This window comes from Chaetodon auriga, chromosome 3 (assembly GCF_051107435.1).
Source record: "Chaetodon auriga isolate fChaAug3 chromosome 3, fChaAug3.hap1, whole genome shotgun sequence".
Classification (NCBI taxonomy): domain Eukaryota; kingdom Metazoa; phylum Chordata; class Actinopteri; order Chaetodontiformes; family Chaetodontidae; genus Chaetodon; species Chaetodon auriga.
In genome coordinates this window covers 28,161,301-28,184,750 of record NC_135076.1, presented here as the reverse complement: position 1 = coordinate 28,184,750, position 23,450 = coordinate 28,161,301, and the positions used below count along the sequence as shown (strand labels likewise).

General features: G+C 46.4%; 1 protein-coding gene across 1 annotated transcript; it reads right to left on the bottom strand.

The window, feature by feature from the left end:
- Positions 1-338: 338 nt before the first annotated feature.
- Positions 339-22,299, bottom strand: btbd8 (BTB domain containing 8). Its single transcript, XM_076726694.1, has 19 exons — positions 22,161-22,299; positions 21,228-21,376; positions 19,978-20,157; positions 18,472-18,596; positions 17,993-18,107; positions 16,506-16,595; positions 15,751-15,831; positions 15,570-15,666; positions 14,876-14,964; positions 13,295-13,397; positions 12,643-12,825; positions 12,380-12,550; positions 10,331-10,460; positions 9,335-9,396; positions 7,925-8,468; positions 7,179-7,266; positions 5,506-5,630; positions 3,504-5,420; positions 339-1,271 (listed from the first exon to the last, which is right to left on the bottom strand). The coding sequence occupies exons 2-19, from the start codon at positions 21,329-21,331 to the stop codon at positions 772-774; spliced, it is 4,704 nt and encodes a 1,567-aa protein (XP_076582809.1). The 5' UTR covers positions 21,332-21,376; positions 22,161-22,299; the 3' UTR covers positions 339-771.
- Positions 22,300-23,450: the final 1,151 nt, after the last annotated feature.

Sequence of the window (23,450 nt, the reverse complement as noted above, 5' to 3'; positions counted from 1 at the left end):
TTTTCACAGGTAGGTTTCTTCCATTAATGTGGTTATTTTTTGTGACACAGTTGTGCTTTTTCTAGATATGTTCATTTACAGCAGCTGTTAGTTTGTAGTTGGATGAAATATTCCTCCACTTGTTCTGATTTGATTAAACCTTTAAGAGACTGACACAGGTGTAATAACATTAATGAAGCCTGTCCACTGAGCTAATGCAAATTAATGTTATTATTACACCTGTGCTTTTCCTAATATAACATCAGTCTGTCCACTAAAAAATCTACTCTGTATTTTTTAAGAAGTTAAAATTGGCATTCAATCTGTGAACAATGAAAATCTGTCCCCCAACAAATAATCACTCACAGTTTGGTGGTGAGGAGCATTTCATTTTTTCCAGAAACACAAATCTTTATTTTCAATATGACACTAAATGCAAGCCAGTCGGCTAATATTATTTTTCTTTAAGAAACTTCAGTCAACCACGTTATCAGAAAGAAAATTTTTTTTCTTACTCTATTCTTTTCTAGAGCGTTGAAGCAACATCAATTGAACAGTCAAACATACAAAAATATCAGCATGCATAACAGCCCATCCGTGTCAAGAAACAGTCCACAGGGCGTAATGGAGAATGCAAATAAGCTGCTGCGAAGTCCAGAGTTCTGCAGAGTCCAGGAAAAAGCAAATGTCAAAAAGAGACAGACAGAATAATCTTAGAAATTATGATAAATTAAGACGAACTCAACGTAAAGACGTTCAAAGAGAAGGCGTCGACTGTCCGGCTCTGTGCAGTCAGTGATGTGTTTCCAGTTCCACAATGGTCCACTCCCCCTGCGGAGATGCAGCGTCTTCTGGGGAAAAGCTGGTCACCGTGATGCTGGTGGAGGAGTCCTCCATGGGCGAGATGAGCTCCGCCCAGCGTTTGAAGGTCTCCTTCTCTGGGGACAGGAAGGTCTGCGAGTCCAGGCAGTCACGTGACAAGGACAGTGTCTGCTTGATAAGGTACTGGGCCAGGTTGAGCTCCTCAGGCACGGGGTTTATGACGCCCAGGTTGGACTCGTGGTCTGCCAGGAGCTGCCTGAGCAGACTCCAGTCCCGCTCTGCAAACTCACTGCTTTTGTCATGGTCCGCTCTTTGCTTTTCTTCCTCCGCCTTCAGTTTAACATTCCTGTCCTTGTCCGAGCAGTGCTCGAAGGCTTCCCCCACATCCATCTCGTAAATGGGAGAGAGGGCTTTGGATGGTCGGCGGTCATGTTTGCAGGTTTGATCCAATCTGTCACAACCATTGTCCCCTAAAAACAATTGACAATACTGCAAAATGACAAACTGGAACACTCCTCCACAGCTCTTTCTTCATCTCAGACTAGTCACTGCCTACTACAACAAAACACTGATTACTGAAAGTTTACCCTTAATGCAACCGTGTCCTTAGAAAGATATTCCATAGTGAAGTTTGGTGAGGGCAGCACGGGGGGAAGCAGTGACACTGATGGTCACATTATGGTCGCTTAGATGGCAATGTCATAACCAATATAAGTTTTTAATGTCTTTACTTCAAAATTCACCGATTCCTTCAGATATGGATGTCAAGGGTTTACGGTTGCTTTAAAGGTAATGCACAGAGGGATTCTTTTCTGAATGCATCTCTTTATCCACCTGTTCGAACAAAGTAAGCCATGCATTGCCAGCACCGCTGAACTCTGCATTTGTCAGGAAGTAACAGTGATATGTTTATTGGATTTACGTGCAGGTCTTTGAGCGAGCAGACCTCATGAACAGACTTAAATACTGTCACAAAAACCTAAAATGCAAGCAACAGTGCTTTACTTAGTAGCACAAAAGATGGCACACCACCCAGTTTCTTTTGACATTCTTTGTGTTTTATATCTTTAACAATTTCAAAAAGGGAAAAGATGAAGCGATTGATCGCTGTCTGATATTGAAAAGAAAATAATTTACATGTTTGCATGGGGACAGACCCTCAGTAATGGTGCAGCGGGGTTTCTTTTTGTAGTATGGTAGTGAAAAAAGAGAGACATGGCAGAACCATGACAGCTGCTGTAGAGACACGTCACTGCACAGAGGAGGCTACTGACACTACACAGACCTACTGAACAAAAGCTTAGAGACAACAAAACACAGCCTTCTTAAAGAGTGGACGTCTATGCATCTAGACACACAGGTCTACTGGGTATGACAAAAGGTGATGGGTAATGGCAAAAGAAAAAAATCACAAAAATGATGGATGGTAGGGGGAAGATAAATTAATTTCAATAGTGGCATGCATGTGTGCAGTGCAAACAAATAAATAAAAAAAAGGTACATTCTCAAATAAAAACAAAGAGCAAGGAGATGCAAGGGAAACGTTTCCCAGTATAACACACTTTCTGAGAAGCAGTGCATTCATTGCTTGCTTTTAATTTACCTGAACACAATTTTTTAAAGGTGCTACATATAGCATTTTAACATCGACCAATCTGTTAAAGTTACTTTTGAGATGTTAGTGTAACACTGAAATCAAAGAAAGCATCGCTGAGAAGCCACGATGGCAGCGAGCGGAGCGACACTGGAGCTCACACTGAGACCAAGAGGTCCACATCGGCTTGAAGAAGAGCTTACGGAGCAAAAGTGTGATGAACGAAGAGCCAAACATGTTTATCTTTCACAGTGACGCTGAAGAAAAAGCAACGCTCATGAAGCAGGAAAGGACTCACTGTAACAACGTGGCTCATGGGAAATGTAGGCTAAATTTTTAAGCACTCAATGGCTCGACATGAAATTTAAAACTGATCTAACTCTAATAGTAATCATACAAACAAACCACAATTAATTTGGTGTTAACGTTGATGTTAAAACGCTACACATCGCACCTTCAAATATGTCAAATTATCTATGGCTTAAAAAAGGCCAACGACTGTTCCACTGCATAAAAGAAATGACAAAAATAATCCAAAAATCTTATTTTTATGTACATAAAAGTGCATTTATATACCTACGTATGTCACAGGCCTTGTCACAAGGCAGCTTCTTTTTGACAAATACATTTCTAAGATCAGTCTTAGTGAAGAGTACACTGCTTTCCCCTTTTTTGTGTAAACTGAGTTACCAGGGCCTGACTGCCTCTGACTAAAGGTAGTTCAGTTGTTTAAGAAGTACAGTTTGGGCTGTCTGTTGTGATGAGACCGATCTCCGTCTTTAAAAGGATATTGATGTTGCAAATTCAAATTTACAACAGCTACACAATCGATGGGTTGAAATGAGCGGAAGCTTTAAGTTATGGAGGTATGAACACCACTGATTTCATTTGAATTTGAACTTTGTAACTAGTTACTCAACTAGTATGCTCAATGATATCCTTTTTCTGAAAGAGGGATAGGAATGAGCTGGATGTAGGTAAGGTCTAGGAATCAGAGCAGAGGAGAATGAATCTTGCAGGGGGAAACTACACCTTCACTGATGGAGTTTAGGGATAAGAGATGGGTTCAGATTTGGGGTCTAGGAAGAGTCCGTAGATCATACATTACCTGCTGGAGATTGTGCAGCATGTACAGGAGAGTCCCCTGTCAGCTGAGGCTCATTTAAGTCTAGATGTAAATCTGCTTTCTTGCTTTCTGAGGGATTGGTGTGATTTTTGCGCAGCCCTCCGTTGTATTGTTCAGTGTGCCGCAGATCCAGGTGGCACGGGCGCTCCTGGGGAGGGAGGTCTCTCGTGTCAGCATCCAGGAGCGGGCCGCTGGACTTCACTCCATCCACCTGGATGTGATTACTCTCCTCCTGCACGGGCTCCTGGAGCTCTGTGAGGAACACGGAGGATTTCTCTTCCAGTTCCTCGTCGGGTTTTTTGTGCTTTATACCTGTAGTTTCAAGGTGGCATGGCAGATGGTTCTGCTGGTCGCTGGTAACTGTAGAGTCAGACTCAAAAACATCACAAGGGGTTACGGCGTCGCCAGGCTGCTGAGGCGGAGTCTGGACGCCGCCCTCTTCTGAGCCCAGCTCCTCGCACTCGTCGACAGACAGCAACACCGATCGACGGAAGTTAGAGGTCGACTGGTAGTCGGGCTGCTCGTTCTCCTGGTCCACGCCATCGTCGTCGAAAGCGAGGTTGACAATCCCCTGAAAATGTGGTGAGGGTTCAGTTGGCGGCGGCGGAGCCTGACCCGGAATCACCTCGACTTCAGACCTCTCATCCTCTGTCGCCTCTTCATCATCGTCATCGTCTTCCTCCTCTGAGGAGAAGAGCTGGTGGTCGGGCACGCTCTTTACAGTCACCGTTGCCTCCACCTCCGAGTGCTCCTCCTCGACAGGAACCTCATCCCTTTGCAACCAGGAGCGAGGACGCTGTCTGACTCCCTCTTCCTCGCTGGTGGTCTCTGCTTCTCGCCCACGCAGCCGCACCTCCACTCTCAGCCCCGCCCCGCCTTCGTACATCTTTAACTCCTCTGGCGTGCTTGTGTCACTGCTACTGCGACCCAAGAAGTCATGGCAGCGCATGGTGCCGCACTTGGAAACCCCTCTGTCGTTGGAGCAGTCGTCGTCTTGCGAGCCTCCCGCGTCGTAGTCCTCTGAGCGCGGCTTGATGTCGTCGGAGGAGGTGGTGTGTGTGCTGCCGGTCTCGGACTCTGGGCTGACCTGATGGTGGATGCCGCTCCAGGAGTCCTCTAAGGGAGTGTCGGTGCTTCCCATGCTGCAGGGCGTGTCTATGGGGCGTTCGGCGTCTCTTGGAGAATTCGGGGAGCTGACTTCGTTAACTGGCCCTCCGCTGATGTGAGCGGGCAGGACGCCATTTGAAGACTGTTTGCAACTGCCTGCATGAGCAGATTTGATATGGGGGATGTTGTTAGCTGCTGGTGTAACACCGTCACCTGCACCGTCAGTGTTTTCTGACTGCTTTTCAGGCTTCTGGAGATTCTGCTGCAGGCTTGATTCCACTTGAAGGCTAAGTGGATCTCCTCCACCCTGGCTCGTTGGCTGTGTGTGCACTGCAGGCTGCTCAGACAGCGCTGCCTCTGTGCTCTCTGTATGCACTGATGCTACATCACCGGTGTTTTCAGACTGAACGAGCTCAGTTTTACAGTCTAAATTCTTACCGTTCGCTGCCTCTTTTCCTTTGGTTCCTGATTTCTTGGGGGCAGCAGCAGCTGAGGTTTTGGAAGCGCCTCCAGATTTAAGAGAAGCTTTCTCCAGAGCTAATTCAGTACTACTTTTAGGCTTTGGTCCGGACTTGGCAGCTACTACAGAAGACTGCTTGGAGGGAGTTGACGAGGCTTTTGCTGGTTTAGTGTTGGATTTCGCCGATGCTCCAGTTGCTGAAACTTGTTTTGTGATCTTCTTTTTCAGAGCTTCACTGGCTGCTTTGTCTGGTGCTGAGGATTTCAACCCATCCTTGCTGTCTTCTTTCCTGGGGGAAGCTGGCTTTTTCATGGAGGATCCGTGCTTGGAGACTAAACCAAAGACAGAACAGAACATTAATGCATTGCTGCAGTATACTGACAGACTTTTGAATCCATCAGACTTTGCTGGGCTCACCGTGGTGGTCCGGTGTGCCCCTTCCTTTGGTGTCTGCTCTCGTTGCCGTCACTGCAGTAGATGCTTTCTCTGCTGCACCAGTCTTGGCTTTGCCACTTTCTCTCACGCTTGACTTATTGGTCGGACTGTGATTGGTTAAGCAGACGACAAACCGTAAAACATCAAAGTGACCACAAATGTTTTCACCACAAAATCCCAATTAATGAATTCCTCCAACTCACAGCATCATGAATGATATTCACGGAAAGAGCTGCAGAGTAAGTCATGAATATTTTTCTCCAGCAGGGGGCAGCAAAGTCTTTTTTCCCCTTTAGTCAAGGTCAAGCCAGTGAGACATGTGCTGATTATCAATGTGAAGAATTTCAAGTTGTTACTTGTCCTTGTGAGGGATGTTCTTCCCTGGTTTTTAACAATCTAGCTTTAAGAAGAAGAGAACAAAACACACATTTTTACAGTTTTGCTGTGCAGCCAAGGCCGAAGGCTTTTCATTATGCGACAGAGTTTATGCAGTTCAGTTTGATAGAACCTGTTAGTTGATAATATTACAGTTTAGGTTAAAAAACACATAATGCACAAACTATTAGTTCCATCACCTAATTCAGAATAGAGGGGAGTTCAATGTTACCAGCTCTCCCACAGTGAATTATACAGCAAGCATCAGCAGACTGGAGCACTAAAACCCAGATATGTAAATTTTGGATACTACATAGATGAACTGTTACATGTACAATCTGTTTCAAAAGAAGCCAACCCAAAACGGCAACCAAGATGTGTTTTATTAGCCTACCAGCTATTTATTGGCTAACGTACATGGTTGCTTTCCAGGGAGACTATCAAATATTAATGTGCTTCCAGGACAGATGGAGTTTGGATGATGCTGATTGCAAAACTGGTATTTTTAACACCTTTGAAGGACAGATAAGAAGCTTGTCAGAAAACACAACACAGCTGCTTTTATCCTCCTGACAGCCACATGTGCCTAAAAAAAACAGGAAGGTGATGCTGTGCAGCAACACCCATGTTATCTGCCCTACATCTCCATTAGTGAGGGTGCAGTCTGAGGCATGTTTGTTTTGTTTCCTCGGCCCCGAATGCTCCAAGTTAATGGAGGTTGGATACACTGGCATTGAGCTCATATTGCAGCTTGGTGCGGTCATGTTAAAACGGCGCTTGTTCAGACTATATTCAAGTTCAAACTGCAGCTGTAAAGGCGACGGTGGAACCTAATACGAACAGAAAAACAGTCAGTTCATTTTGTCTTCCTTCAGCGTTTCAACTGATTTGCTTGTTTCAGCGTCGGTGATTTTTGTTTTTGAGTCCTTATACACATGCTGTCATTTTAACACCTTCTCTGCTGCCCCTTGGTTCATGTGCTACTATACTTGTCGGATGCCAGGCAGGATCTGAGTGGTAAGCAGTGTGTTCATCTGTCTCAGAAAAGAGATTTATATTTCGTTAATGTTGGCTTGTGCACAGGAAATTATTAATAACCAAACTGCTCGCTGGATTATTGACCCTAAAACAGAATGTCCCAAAATTAGCATTTTTTGAAGACCTTGAGCGGCAGAATGACACTTAGAGCTTCTGATGTTTCACTTTGCATTTCATTGAATACACAACAAGCCACGAGGAAGCTCGCTGATGAGCACCGTGATGCTGGGAGTGAGGCTCACCTGCTGATCTTTGCTGTGTCAGGTTTCTGAGGATGTTTAGTCAGTGGGGATTTGTTCACCGCCTTCACCTGCTGTTTGGGCTTTGCACCTATAACACAGAAAATGAACCACATCCACAAAAGCTTGTCAAGACTACACATAATCCTTTCCATAGGAGCCTCCATTCACTTAAGAGTAAACCAAATTATCTTCAGGGTAGCACAGATATGCAGTGGGGTGGGGTCACGTGCTGTTAGCGTGTGAGCTCATATCACAGACGTTTACATGGGTGGGGTACAGAGACACACGCTGCGCTCGTAGCAGCAGGGCCGACAGCTGAGACCCACTTTAGCCGTAGACACTAATATCAGTTGGGATTACCCCACCTCACTAAAACCACCCTCACCACAAAAGCTCAAAGTGATCAGTCACCCCCCCCACCCCGTGTGACAGCTGTGTGGGGCTTTGACCTCTGCTGTGAGTTTGTACACTGACACCAGCGCGCTGCCAAGGACAGCCTCACATGCTTTGTTTCCCGATAAATCAACATTCAGACTGACACTGCCCTTGTCTTCCCAAAAATCCCTCTCGGCCACAGCACAACATTCATCAAACTAATTAGTCTGCAGGTTCTTTCATACTGCAGCTACAGAGTTACGCCTGGAGCTGACTTGCCGACAGTTCGGCTTGGCTACACCGATGGCCTACATTGTAATTGGTGCCAGTCACAATGATGAAATGTTAAGAAGTCAATAAAGAGCGTAAACCTGGGATGGAGTGGGTGTCATTACGAGGGCTGCTGGCGCCGTTCTCTGGCGAGGCGCTGCCCGGTGTGGATGAAGCGCTGGGCTGAGCCTGGGTGGTGCCAGCAGTGCTGTCAGCCTTTCCAACTGAACTCTTCGGAGCCTTCATTACTGTTGTCTGGCTTGAAGACGTGCAGCTCGGGGGAGACGTTTTAGGCCGTGCACCTGGGTTTGGCTTCTTTTCCTGCTCTTTAGCCCCATGTGAGCTTCTGGGGCCATTGGCACTGGCTACATCCCGCCTGGCTCCTGCTGCTCCCGTGCCATTGACAACTGGTGCGCCAGCTGATGCTGTCTTTGCTTTTGCTGCTACACTCCGATCTCCTGCTTTTTTCACATTCTTTGCCTTGGATGTGTGACCGTCTCCTGATTTGTTAGCCGTCCCCAGTCCATCAGACTTCATGGCTGATGCAGCACTGCGGGAGGACGAAGTCGTGTTTTCAGACACCCTCTGGGTCCTGTGCACAGGGGGACTCTCAGGTGCAAATGAAGGGCATCTTACAGCCCTCGACTGCAGGAGAAAAACAAACAACACATCAGTCGTGTAACTGTAAGACTAACCAGTAAATAACCAGAGAACAGTCATATGAATAAAATGAATAACATTAGTGCAGATTACCAGAAGCTACTGGAACATACCTTGAGAACAGATGTTCTTTAACATCACCTCAAGAGCTACAGAGCCTCTGTCGTCTAATTAGCCAATCACAATCCTGCTGTTGCGTATCCTGTCGTGTGTTTCTACTGTTTGAGAGTCTGATTTCTTTCTTTCAGGTTTGAGCAGATGTTAAGGGGATGAAGGAATGATGCTTCTTTCACGTTTCATGACTTTTGTGAAGTTTTACAAATCAACTTAACAAACTTGCACCTCATAATTGGCTTTTAGTGTCAGAGGAACGATTAACTTCAGTGAATTTTGTCTGGCAGGTTCAGAGAATCGGCACAAAAAGCCTCGAGACGAGCAAAGTTCCTGCTCAGACAGCATCAAACCACTTCCTGAGAGATCCCTGGGAGCTCCACCGCTCTTAACCACTCATGCCTAACATCTTGGCAATCCTCGTCTGGATCACTTCAGCTGGGCTTATCTTCACGTTACATCTGCTTAGAGAGGCCCTGCTGCTCATTTCATACCGTATCTCTTTGCTGTGAGGGTGGGGCATGTGTGACATATGGCATCTGATGGCCACACACTGTAATCACTGTCAGGGATTACACAAATTTACATAAGATAAAACAGCCTTCACATCAGTTCACATCATCAGATGAGTCAGAGTTCTGTCTGACAAACAAAACCTCAATGCTTCTTTATCTCTGACACAAAAATCGAACTTTAAATGAAAGAACGAATGTTAAAGCATTGTTGGATGATAATATTACCTGTGAGCTAGTGAACACAGGCTTTTTACCAAGTCTTCGATTGTCCCCTTTATCAATAGCATCTGTCAAAACAGCATAAAAGGAAGACAAAGTCATCAGTTAGCCAGTTAGTATTCTGCCTGCAAAAGCCATCATTCAAATCCAAACATAACACAGATGAGAGGGACTGCACCATTTCTCCAACACGCTGCCTGGGTGAGCTAGACGAGTCATCCTGTTCATTCACAAATTCTGCTTTCCACGCCGTGTTTACCCTTTGCTTGTTTGACCGTAAGGAAACAAACATTAAATCAATGGATCGACCTGTCGGCCGTGTCTTGCAAAGACCATCCCGGACAAAGCACAGCCATTTCTACACTTCATTTAAAAACAACATCGGAGCCTTGTGGTTGGTTTAATTAAAAGCAAATGAGGTGAAATTTACTCTCTGCAATGTTTGCATGTGAGACCTGGAATCCGATTTCACTGGCAAGAAATGTACCAGTAATAGGCACACACTGATTCAGCCAAATAAATTATTCATGCAGTGAATTTCACCACATTACTTCCAGAGCAGCGAGGAAACAGCATTTTATTTGTATTTGTGGAAGCTTCTCATCATGTGCACACCCACAAAGGCAGGAATCCTGCATTGACTCCCACCCATTTAAACAAGCATGGCGTGTCTGGTGCATTTACCATGTTAGCGTCCACTCATCTGCCCAAGACAGCTAAAAAGGCAGCTCACATGAAGCAAAAATTCACAACAACAGCACTGGCAAAACAATAAATGGGTCAGTAGAGTCCAGGCAGCTGTTAGAGAGAAGTCAGCAAGTGTTAAATCAGCCGACAGCATACGGTCCGAGGGCTTCGGTTCATCTGTAATGATGCAGAGCCACTGCTTCAGCGCTAGGCTGGGTTAGGCAGAAAACACACACACACACGCACACACACACGCACGCACACCGCAGCATGAATACCCTGTGTGTGACCACAAACAAGAACATCCTTCCTTACCTGCCAGTATCCTCTCTCTGTGCTTGGGGGACAGGGTCTCCCATCCCTGCGTGTGGCGGACGGCGTAGAAGCTCTGGAGCAGGAACGTCCACAGCCGGCCGCGAAGCGCACAAATCTCCTGCCTGAACGGCTGGCGGTAACACCGAGCAGAGAGAGGAGAAGAATGGGAAGGGGTGCGCTACAGCACAAGCGAATCAGCAGCTGCTTGAAGAACCTTTCGCCATGGCAACAAATACCCCTCCCTCCTCCCACCTACCCTCCCTTTCTCAGTCCCTCCCTCCCCCCTCCACCTCCGTCTCTGTTGCAGAATCCACTTGAGCGAAATCAGTGATGTCAGCGGCCGATGCCCACACTCCTGTTTCCACGCCTGATTATAAAGAGAGGGCTGGGAGGCGGGGAGGAGCCGTCTCCACCTCCTCAGCTGCTCGAACCACACGGCCAGATTAGCGAAGGCCGCCGGCACACGTCACAGCCTCCCTCAGCCTAATCCATTCTGCCACACTGGACGGTACTTACAGGGGTTATGCGCTTTAACATGTGCGGCCGGGTCACTTTCCCCTGGAAGTCATCTCACAGCTTAGCCGGTCCGCTCACACAATGCACTTTGTTAATCTCTTAACTGTTTTACAGACTACTGACTGCATGGATTCGACGCTCAGCGACCACAAGCCGACATTTCAGTACTTCAGCTCATATCACAATGCATCACTTCACGTGGATATCTAAAGAGTGAGGAGTGGAGAAATGATGTATTCTGGCATTTAAGGCCAGCATTTCTCGCTCGGAATAACGACTGCTACAGGTCACATTCTGCAGAAATTTGGGACGTGAGGGATGATGTTTATGTCGCTCGCTGGCTGCAGGGCTGGCTGCATCATCCGCGTCCTGCGTTGTTAAAGGTGAACTGTGGAGTTTTTGACCTCTAGCAGCTCTTTGGAGCAGTTTTTCCGAGTGGCCACCTGCATGTGCACGAGGACGCACGTGCAGCAGGTGACACAATGGTTTCACACTTTTCTACTGATTTAGAGGTGTGTGTGCTGCAGTGCACCGGCAACGGCAGGGAGGAAGAAGACTGCGAGCACGTAGACATGAATACAAGACATCAAATATTTGGCTTCTTTCTTGAACATGCATTCAACACACGTGTTAGAGCTCACAGCGAGTTCTGGTGAGGAACACTGAATATCTTTGTATTTTCCACAGTGCATCTTTACGTGAGCACAGGAGCAGGAAGCTGAAGTCTCTGAGCATACAGTCATTAACGGAACACATTCTGAAGACCCCGCCAGATTAAATTAGAATTATTCATTTAAAAGACTAACTCAGTTTGTAGAGCTCATGGTCATAATTTCTTAATAAAGTGATAAAAGATGAACACAGTTCTTTTGCGGTCCTTCTAATGTGACAGTTGCTCTAAGTGAAACTCCACATGGCAGACAGTGTGGTCGGTGATTTAACTGCAGGCTGTCTCCTACTAATTTGCTCACTTATGAAACATTAATGCAACAGCTCACAGTATACAATGAAGCCCATGAAGTCACCACCACCATTAAAAGGTTATAAACATGTTCCAGCAGCTCAACAGTCATTACAGAAACCCTCGTCCACACTTTCATACCACAGCTGAACAGCCTCAGACCCACATCACACCTCGGTAAGGAACAGGGCTGCAAAGCCACATGGGAAAACTCAAGTCGACCAATCAGACCAAACCTAAGCACATATTACCAACACACAGAAACACGTGTTTTCTTGCTTTGGTCAGAAAAGCCAAACTAACTGAATTCTGAATTAAATGGTCCAAACTTTATCCACTGAGGAAGAACAGAGAAGCGGCTGAAAGCTCTGGTCAAAGTGTAAGTGGATGCAGAAGGAGACCAACTGCTGTTGTTGTTGTTGTTGTTTGGTCCATTGGCATCATTCTCACTGCTTTATTGAAGTGAATGGGAAACTGCATTACACAGAGGAGGTGTGAGCAGCCTGAAGGTCGCGGTCAGTTGTCTGTTTTAGAGACACAGAGTTCAGAGCAGAGAATCAGCTTCGTCTCACCTCCTCCTGTCTGTGCCGTCCCTGCTCCAGCAGAGAGTCGTCCTCCACGTCGTCTCCACACAGAAGGTGCACGGCAGCGAAAAGATCACAGCAGTTGTCCACGGTCACACCTTCTCTGATGGCCGAGCACAGCTTCTTCAACAGCGCGGGCTCTCGGGTGAACTCTTCCCTCTGTGATGTCACGTAACACACGGTGAGAACCCCACAGAAACCTGCGCTGAGCGTTTCCAAAGGCCTCGGCAGTAAAGCAGAGCGCGTCTTACCCTGCGAAGGTCCTGGAAGGCCTGAGTGTGGATGATTCTGGGGAGATGCTGGACAATGACCCCGAGGCTCTCCTCCTGCAGCTCTGTGGCGAGAGTCCTCACCTGCTGGGCCCACTTGACCTCTGGGAGACTGCCAATCAGCTGCTCAGTGCCACAGAGCATGGTCACTGCGTTCTGCACGGTCTGAATGGAAACACCTGTCAGCTAAAGACACTCTCTCTAGGTGAGAAGACAAAATAAAGTCAAATGGACACAATCCGACACACTCGTTTATTCCTGTCCAGGACCTATTGATCAGCGGAGGGACTCCCCGAATTGTGTAATGGTTCTTGGCCGGCTCTGAATCTCAATACTTGCCAGGAGCGAACAACAGTGCATTTGTCTTGATTTGCTCCCAGAATGTGCAGCACCTCCTTTGTACTGATGACACACAGACTCAAGATTCAATTATCAGTTACAAGGCTGGATCACTCCCATCTACATCCACATCCTAGTCCTAAATTAGTCTGTCTTTAATAATGGAGAATTTAATTAAGGTTGTTTGGATTAGATTACGTTTGACTTTCCTTCCTGTGGAAAAACACTGGACAGTAGGTTGATGATATTTGTCCAATTACATGAACACAGAGCGGCCGATGGGGGCGGAACTCACCATGGTGTCAGTCACAGCGGTGAGACAGGCTCTGTGGAGCTCAGGGGACAACAGGGAGAAGTTTCTCTCACACCAGGTCTTCACGAAGTGATCAGCAACCCACCTGAAAATAAACACAATACAATACAACTTGCTTTGGAGTCACTTTAACGCAGCAGTTCAGTTTCTGGGCATTTTCCCAAACTCGTGGTGGCCTTTTCTGTGCTTGTGCAGCGTGACCCAGAGGCTCCGAGGCTTCCAGCAGCGGTCGGCAGAGCTTCGCTTGAGGGAACGACAGAATGAGAGAGGATGAGAAGGTCAGTAACGCACTGCTGCACAGAGCAGCGCCGCTCGGTCACACTCGCGTGACTCATCAGACTCAGCAGAGACAACCCGGTGAGACCATACACACACGAACACGAACACACACACACACTGCTTCAAATCAGAACCAGCTCACACACTCGCCCAACACATCCTACCCCCCCCCCCCCCACATTCACACACTTCTTGCTCGCTCTGGTGTAGCTGCAGCCGTATCAGACTCACAGTGAAATACAGTCAGTCTGCACGAACAGAGAGGAAAGAAAGACGAAGACACGAAATCTTAAAGGTTTCCAATGAAATCTCCTCCAAGTGCACAAGCGAACCTCTCGATGCAACACACAGTGAACTACACACAGCAATCTGTAGACTGTATTAAAAAACATGTAAAAAAAACATGATTCCTGCCTAAAGTGTGATTCATTTAAGGGATAGAAAATATTGATTACGCTGCACATTTGGAGTCATATCAAAGCAAACTATCTTTTTTTTTAATATTCAAAACTTCTATTGAGGTTTTCAAATGAATCTGTCAGCAGATTTTATGATGTCATCACTAAAAATAAAGAATAAAACATAATCAAACAATCTGACTAAAGTCTATCCTTAATGAATTTAACTCAACAAGCAGGCAGCAGGTTAATCCAACTAAAGCATTAAATAATAATGAAATAATAACACCTGCACCTTTGGGCTTATTGCTGTTCATACAGGCGCGTGTCTGCCTGTGTGTGCAGAGAATATTTCATTGGATAAAAATATGCTCACTGGAATCTAACTCTACAAACAGCATAATAATAATTACAATACAAGCGTAGCCTAAACTTTATGAGTGGACATGCAGAAGAATAAAGGCTGAGCAATATTCAAACACTGATTCAGAATTTGAATGTCAACATCATGGATGAAGCTTCAAAATATTCAGCACAGCCGTACAAATTATATTAATAATTCATTTTTAAGGTCAAGTCTGACGGCAATTCAAATTTTGGGACCATTAATTAAAATGTATGTCTTTTCTTAAGATTTCTTTTTGGTATTTCTGCTTTATTGATAGAGAGACAGACAGGAAAGAAGGGGAGAGGGAGAGGGGGATGAGGTGCAGCAAAGCTCCTCAGGCTGGAATCAAACCTGAGTGCACCGTACACGCTCCGTCAGGTGAGCACCGGGGCCCCGAGCTTCCAAATGTTGACATACAGAATGCATTTTTAATGTCCAAGCTGCTGCACAGTTAGAGAAAAGCAAACTGCTCAATTAGCGCTGAGCGCCGACACTCACCTCTTGCACAGCATGTGGAGGTTTTGAAGGCCTAAGGCGTGCGTGAGGGACAGGCACTCGAGAACTGTCCTCTGAACCCCGTCGACGGGCTGCAAACACACCAGGAAAAGAGACAGAATCTCACTTATATTCACACAGCGAAGAACGTGAAGCTCTGCGATCTGCAGGAGCTGCAGAGGAAGACAATACTAAATGACTGGCACACAGTAAAACGGGTATTAGGAAGTGTTGAGAGGAGTGAAACAACATTCTTATTGACACAGAGTATGAAGCCACCAAACCAAACCAACGAGTGCAAAGCCACAGGAACAAACACGGATTTGTTCTGGGTGTTTTCAGCTGTGATGCTCCACATACAGCAGGCAAAATCTCTGCTGTTCTGGACTGAAGTGAGCCACAAATGCTAAATTATTAGCAGAAGTCATAAATTAGAATCCCTTACATCTGATTGGTTGTAATAATGATGATGTGCATTTAGAGAGAGCACTGAATTTTATAGTGAAATCGACAAAAAAAGCAGACTGGGATTCACCTTATTTTAGTCTCAGCTGTGAGTGCAGACAACAGGTTGTGCAGCACTCAGGAGGCGTGCAGGTGTAATGTTACTGCACTGTTTACCTAAAGTACCGAATCTTACTTTGTTCATTCTTCTGTTGATATAAATACATTTTCCTCTGTGTTAGTGACAGCTGACCTTGGGGAAGAAGCGGCAGTAGTCTCTGGTCAGAACCATCTCCACCACGTCCTTCAGCCCCTCCAGACCCAACATGTCTGCTGCCAGCACCACCTGGCTGTGGGACAGGAGACACCAAATCCAGGTCAGTTTGTCTTCTGGGCCTGTATCTATTTTTGGACGCACTGTTTACATGCAGCACCTGGCACTGGCTCCAGGAGGCAGATCCACAATGGCACCGTACATGAACTGGAGCAGGATCTCCATCTCATCCGGCCCTAAGCTGAAACGGTTCACAAAACAAACTGTTTACAAGTCATGCGTCTCAAGATTCAGCCATTTCTTTCTCTAGAAGCAAGCACAACCGAGAACGCTGTAAACAAAGTCCACATATCATGCAGCACTCGGTCCACGTGACTGCAGCCCGGGGGCCACTTCACAGGTTTCCCCCTCGCATCAACGCCGCCGCTCTCCACTCTGACAGCCGCGTCTTCCCCCGTTACCCTCAGATCAGTAATGCTGAGCCAAGTGACACGTCGCTCCCTGGAGGAAAAAATGGGCTTCATTCGCCTCTGCCGCTCTGAAAGGAGACCGCGGGTGGCGGCGAGGCGGGTGTGGTGGTGGGGGCTCTTCAGCCGGCAGTGGATGAGGAGACATTTACGTGCCACGCAGAGGAAACAGCAGCCTTGCTTGGTAGAAATCTGAGCGAGCCATTTGAGATTCCACCGGCAGCGGGTGGAGGCAGTGCGTGTGTGTGTGTGTGTGTGTGTGTGTGTGTGTGTGTGTGTGTGTGTGGAGTTAAAACATGAAAGCCCAGACTGTACATGAATAATTGATGCAGCATGCAGTAATTCAGCCGTATTGTTGAGGAATGAAATGTAGAATTATTGGGCCGGGCTGGAGGAGTATTATTGATCCCTGTGACCTGCTGAGATGATGCTGATGCAGCGCTCTTACCCTTGCAGAGTGATGCACTGTCTGGAGCTCTCCATCCAACTCCCGCTCAGCATGGCTCGGAAGTACTGGGACCGCGCACACAGGATTGCCCTAGAAACCCAATAAAGCAGGCAGTCGCATGTCAGATCCACCCACCATTTTAATATTTCACATGTCATCTGACCGGCCGTGAGGTGACGAGCAGGAAGACAAAGAGTGAGAGTGTGTTCTGTGTTTTTGTTCTGCCTGGCCTCACTACGGAGGTGCTACGACTTAATCAGCTCCATTACTGGATGAGGCTGGTGATATTCTAAATCTCACAAAAAGACCAAAACCAATAATATATCGATCCTGCTGCCAAGTGTTGTGTGTGTATCAGAGCCTGATCGATCTTCCTCCTCTGACTCACAGAGCTCCATTAAAACCACATCAGTGAGACGCACTGTTGCTCTGGCTGACGTGTTCCTTCATTAGCATGAACACACACACCGTAGTTTATTGTGACTCAGTCCCACACACACCTTCCTGCTGCCACAAATACCTGCATGACAAATGTGTGTTAATCTGCAGCAGATAACAACTGCACGATTTCCTCCTATTGCTAAAAATGAGAGCTCAGCTGATGGATCAATATCAATCTGTGAGGTTTTTTCTGAAGTCTTCAGTATGAACCAACAGTATGGAAATCAGAAAGTATTGTGAGAAGCATTATTTTGTTTTATATTATTTTGTTTCTGTACATTTGCGCCCGTCCTGCCTCACGTCGAGCGTCGTGCACTTCTATTCCCGGACGCTTCATCAAACTCTGCTCTCTCTGTCGTAAACTGGACCTGAGCTAAGTGGACTTCGATCAGAAGCAGTCGAGGGGATAACAGTCACTGAGTGAGAGAATATTTTACAGTAGGTCACGTTACACTGTCAGGTGTTCTGAGCTAATGGACGATTCACCTGGAGAGAAACCTGCATACAGATCCTCAGGCGACGGCTGGAGTGAGACAATTTTCCCACCTACTGACTGTGTAGTGGCCTTAGATACGCCAGTAAAATCACTGACTTTCTCAGTAAATCTAGAAGCTGTGATGTTGAGAATATGCTGGACTGAATATTAATTTTGCATTAAGGAAAGCGCATCTCAAGAGACTGAAAAACACGAACAGCGAAGCAGGCGCATCACGCCGGGCTGGACGAGCCGCGGCTCAGCCTCTGTGTGAGACGTGCAGCGGCTAACACTGAGCAGGTCACTGCTGCAGAGCAGCGAGCTCTGCCGGCTGCTCCCCTGAGCGCGAGCTGGGAGAAACCTGTCTCCATGGTTACCAGCTGCTACTACCACCCCTGCATCGCTGAATGACCCCCCACCACGGCGCCACACCGGCGAGAGTCAACAGCAGGCGTGGACCTCTGCAGCCCTTCACGGCTGCAAACGTGGTGTGCTCTCACCACGCAGGATCACAGAACGCTGAGCCTCTGGGTTCCAGATGTGCAAACAAAGGTGCTATAAATAGCTCTACCTGTGGCAGGAGAAGACCTGCTCCGCCACTTGGATGGTGATGTCACACTGCTCGGCCCTCTGGTACAGATCCAGCAGGTCGGCTCCGAGGCCCGACGCCGGCTCGAGAACAGCATCTGGAGGGAGGATGAGATGGATAACGAGGGGGGAAATGAGGAAGAGAGTGATGAAGAGGAGGGCTGCGAGTGTGTGAGACGTAACGTGGGTATTGTGTGTGTGTGTGTGTGTGTGTGTGTGTGTGTGTGTGAAAGAGCACTGGTTGCCGTCATTCAACAGTGAATGTTCTGTAAATAACGAACAAACTCTGCTTTATCTGTAGCGTGGCTGTGCGGCAATTAGCAGTGACAACAACATGGATCCAGATGAGATTAGCTCTTAAGTGGATTATGTCTGAGATGACATGATGGGGAGGGAGGGGGCAGCTGAATGGTCACATAACCTTGAATAACCCCTCCATGAAAAGTGTGTTGATCTGTTCACCTGAGTCAGAGGAGCTGTGGAGGTGTGCCGGGTCGGGAGTGGGCAGAGAACTTTCTGGCACTGAGCCGTCGACGTCTGGGAGAATCTCAGCTGAGCGCGAGCTCTGGTCTGCTGTGTACACCCGCCTGTGGGGGGGGGGGACTCGGTAGGTTAATTAAAACCAGGCCTTTCACACCTATTTAAATTAAAATCTATTTTGAAGGGCTGTGACGTCCAGCCACAACCGGAACTGCACTGGATTTTCTGCTTTTCCTCAGCAAGGCGTTTTAGAAAATGACTTGCAGAAATCAGCTGCGACCTGTTAACAGTCCTTCAGTCCTGATGCTCTGAAACATGCTGTGGTATCCCGGCTCGTTCTGCAAAGAGTGTTATTGCTCACTGCCTACACGTCTGTCCTGGTCATGGTCGCAGAAGTAAAAAGCATGAAAAGAGCAACCTAAACATCTGTTTCCCCAAGAAGCCCTTCCAGATCCTCCAGCAGGATGCACAAACACTGCACGGACATCTGAGGAGGGTCATGCCTCCAGTGCGTCCTGGAATATCCTCCCAGTCAGCCGTGAGCAGAGCATCTGTAGGGCAGAGGGTCTGGGCCTGGAGGCCTGGAGGCCTGGAGGCCTGGAGCAGGGCCGGGAATCAGCCCTTTAAAACCTCTGGATACCTCCTGACTGTGTTTGTCTTAACCCTCTGTTCCATAACTTGCATTTTTGTGTTTAATTCATAATCATATAAAACAGCTTGAAAAGTTACTCAAACAATTAACTGATGATCAAAATAGTCCAGCGATAATCAGTTAATGGACTGATCATTTCAGCGTGACTTCTGTTCTGTGGTATCATCTTTCATTTTGCTGTTCTCTGTCTGCGCTGACATCATGTTAAACAGAAAAAAATAACCTGAACATGAACACGAATCAGTTCTTAGTGGCACACCTGAATATCCAAACCTCTATCTCACCTGGATCCCTGAACGCAGCCACGCTGCAGCTTCTACGTGTAAAAGGAGCTTGAAACAAACTTTTCAGACTCCACAGACTCCTTCTCCTCGTCCTAATTATAAATTGCTAATGAGACGCACACACAAATCTGTGGATCAAAGACTTGTGTGATACTGCACTGCAGAGCTGCTGCGCTCCAGACTTCCAGCAGATGATTACAGCACTTTGGCCTTTTTGTGTCTCAACCCTAACATGAAAATATGATGCGTAATTTATTATTTAATAGCTGCAGCTTTTGCGGTGCCCGTCGAAACAAACATGCAAACACCAGCAAATCCTGCAGATGAAAGACGGTGCGTTTGGCGCCCCCTGTCAGAGAGTCTGTGAAACTGTAACACCAAGAGAGGGATGACGAACATCCTCTGCTAGAAAGAACATGATGAGCTCTGAAACTATTGATTGGTGTTCAGAAAGACTATTTAAGCTTTCTTGTACAGGGGCAAATAGAGGTTATAATGAAAGAACATGTGCTGCTATCATCAAGTTAGAAATCACTTCAAGCCACTGCCTACCTGAGGAAGTCTTTCAGCCCGGCCAGCTCGTGGCCCGGCAGATGAATGATGGCGGGATCTTGGTGCGTCTGTCCCTGAAGAAGATGAGGAGCTCTGGCCAATAGGACGGCTCTGTGTGCTCGGAGCGAGCCTGATCGAGCGTGCAGAGAAACATCAGCCTCCAGCTCCTCCTGCAGCAACCTGAGGAAACACAGCACAAGCTTTAATCAGGGGCAACTCCAGCAGAATGTCCCTTTACAGAAAGAAAAACATTGATGCATCCCATCAGTGTAAGAATCACCTCTGACTGGGAAAACTTGGCATAACGTTGAGATGAAACGCACCTTTAAGAGCCAACATAGAAGCAAAGGCCGTCTTCTACGATCTATGAGAATCAGATTAATCTGCCGGCCTACTTTTCCACTTCAGAGTAACACCAGCACAGTCCTGAGGCAGTCCATTCCTTCGTCCCCATCATTCGCTCGTGTCCTGCCTCAGTGACTGATCTGGGTGACCCAGAAATCAGCTGTGAGTTCAAATGCTGCTTCTGTGTCCATTACTGCAGCGCTCGGATGACAACGGCCCAGACTGATGAGCCACTCGTGCAGGACGGAGACTCACAACTAAAACCCAATGAGCTGCTCAAATTGAGTTTCCAGTGAAATTGACTGCACTGTCCTTCCTTTAGTTTTATTTTCCAGATGCTGTTATCTGAGGAGACACTCCAGCCTTGCAGTATTCTCATACTATTATACACAATTAAAGCACGAAGCTGTAAAATCTGTATTTTACCTGTTTATTGCACAATATGTCTGCAGCTCCTTCTTCCTCAGTTAGTGATGCAGGATGATGAGTCTATACTCTTTTTACATTCATGCATTTCTGACCTCGGAAAGAAAATCTCAACTGAAGGACAAATTACTAACTTACTTCTGCAGCTTTCGACCACATCTTGCTGTTGTTCTCTTTGGAGACTCAGATAATAAATGTAGTATTAGAAGGACAACTGGAGACACTCCTCTGAGGAAGATTTTGAGATGCAGCTACAAGTATTTCAGTATTGTACTTCCATAAATTCGGGGCATTAAAAAAAGAATAATCAAAATTGATGCAGCAGCGGAGGCCAGGATAATCCTGACTTCCAGCTTCCAATGTAAGTTTTCCCTGCACTGATTCACTGTCACTGACTGGATGATGGCAGAACATTCAAATGCCGCTGATGAACATTCAGTCCAGCCCTCTGCAGCTCAGCGTGGGCCGGCAGGTCTCACCTGTTCAGGTCTGCAGACAGAGCTGATGATAAACATCTCTTCAGCTGCTCTTTGAACCGCCGCTCCTTGGCCTGGAACTCTCTGGCAGCCTCAGTGGTGATCATGGTTTATTTTGTCCTCTGAGGCAGAGAGATAACAGAGCCCTCAGCCTGTGAATGACGCAAGAGGAAGAAAGAGGAAGAAAGAGGAAGAGGATGAGATGAAACCCAGCGAAACGCTGTGGAGACATTCTGAGGAAGGCCGATGAAACAGGTCGTCTATAAACTGTAAAAGGTACAAAATGTGAGATATTAATACTTTAATACCTGTTAACTTCATCAAATTTACACACTCTTACATGGTGCTGGAGTACAAGAAAAGCCACATGCGATTAAATTCTGTGTTTTAATGCTTTTTAGTGATTTTCACGGCTATTCCACCTGCCCGCCTGAGGTGATTCACGTGTTTACCGGAAGAGGCGCTGTTTCACCAATTTGAGGGAAATCAGTGAAAATGGAAAGCGATGACCGCGACGACCCGACACAAATTCACGAACTGCTCTGTGACCCAGAAAACGGTTGAACTCCATTATTAAAACGACAATAATAGCTTCGCTGATACGCGACCTGCTTCCGTTAGCTTCCAGGTGAACGCACCACTGATAACATCGCCCAGAAAAACCAGTTTCTCTGAATGTGAAGGGAAGTTTCATTTATTCAAAAGCAGCCATCCCTCAAAATAAAACAAATAAAACACACTCAGCCACAGTCACACACAAACAGACCTGTGCTAACACATGTATTTACTGTGCTGGACACGGTCTGTGCCGTTAGCTTAAAAACACTACTCTCATTTTCGTCTCGCCGCTAGCATGCTAACGCTAGCTAACAGGGGCGACCGTTAGTAGTTCGTTATCTCCTCAAACATTTTAAATGTCGGTTGAAAAAGACAGACCTGTAGGCAGTAACTGCAGCCGATAGGTGGCTGTAAAAGTGGCCTTCGAGAACAAGCATTAGCAGACCATCTTCATCAGCGAGCTGACCCACTGACCGATGTTGTTGACATCATTGCTGCACGCTGTCCGACACCTACTGAGACCCGGTTTGCAAAACATAGAAGGAATGGACAGGCCGTCACAACCCGGAAGCTGAGGCGCATGCGCAGTCTGAGTGAGGACGTGGCCGTGCCCTCGGAGATGCCTTCAGGTGCTACGCCCAGCATCGAAATTCTAAACTTTCAAAACAAACGCGTTTGATTTTGTCGTAATGGAAGGATTATGAGACAGAGGCGCCTTCTGGTGGCGGAGTTACTCTCTCAGGGAGGAACGGTTCACATTATTATACAGACTACAGCTTTTTAACAGGGTAGAGATGTGTATCTTCTGATTATTTTAGACATTTTCCCATTAGAATTGGATTAGAGATGGTGCATTTTTTAAAAAATAAGTTTTTACAAATGTTTATATAGCCTTAATCTTTAAATATATTTTCAACGTAATATTTGAATCTGATCTTCACATAATTATGAAGGAAAAGGTTTGCAATCAGCAAGCATGGACAGTCTGTGGCACAAAGCTGTTATTTAACTGGCTTGCTTACTTATTTACAAAGCTGTCACATAAGATGTGGAGATCTTAATCTGTGTCTGGGCAGAAAAAAAAAGCCTGGCAGCTACTTGCAGACAGGGCCTTAATAATCTTAATTATTGTTTAATATGGAGAGTGTCACACAAATTTATGTTTCAGCCCCATTAATTTCTACTTGACAGAATCAAAACATTCAATTTTAAAAAAGCAAATAATAATAACAACCACCACCAGAGTGTGATATCCATTCAATAGTTACACTTAAATAAAACAAAAATCCTGACTTGAAGATACATTGGCTGGGCTCTACTGCAGTCATTTAAACACCTCTGGTAAATATTTCCGACTGCCTCTGAATGCAGCACAAGACCTTGCCCCTGACTGTCGGTGATGTCGTTGTCCGCTCCTGCGTCATTGGCCTCATCCTGTGATGTCAGTGCGAATGTGATTGTAAATGTTTGAATCAGCATTAGAGGCAGAAACACAGAAGCTGAAGTCTGATTGGACGGTGAGATCTGCTGCAAAGGCCTTCTACAACATCATCTTTACAGGGTTAAATTTAATGGGTTTGTTAATAATTAATTAAATCTTCATAAATTATTTAAAAAATATGGAATTAAAAATGACGTTTGGTTTGCCTGGATGTTAAAAAAACACCC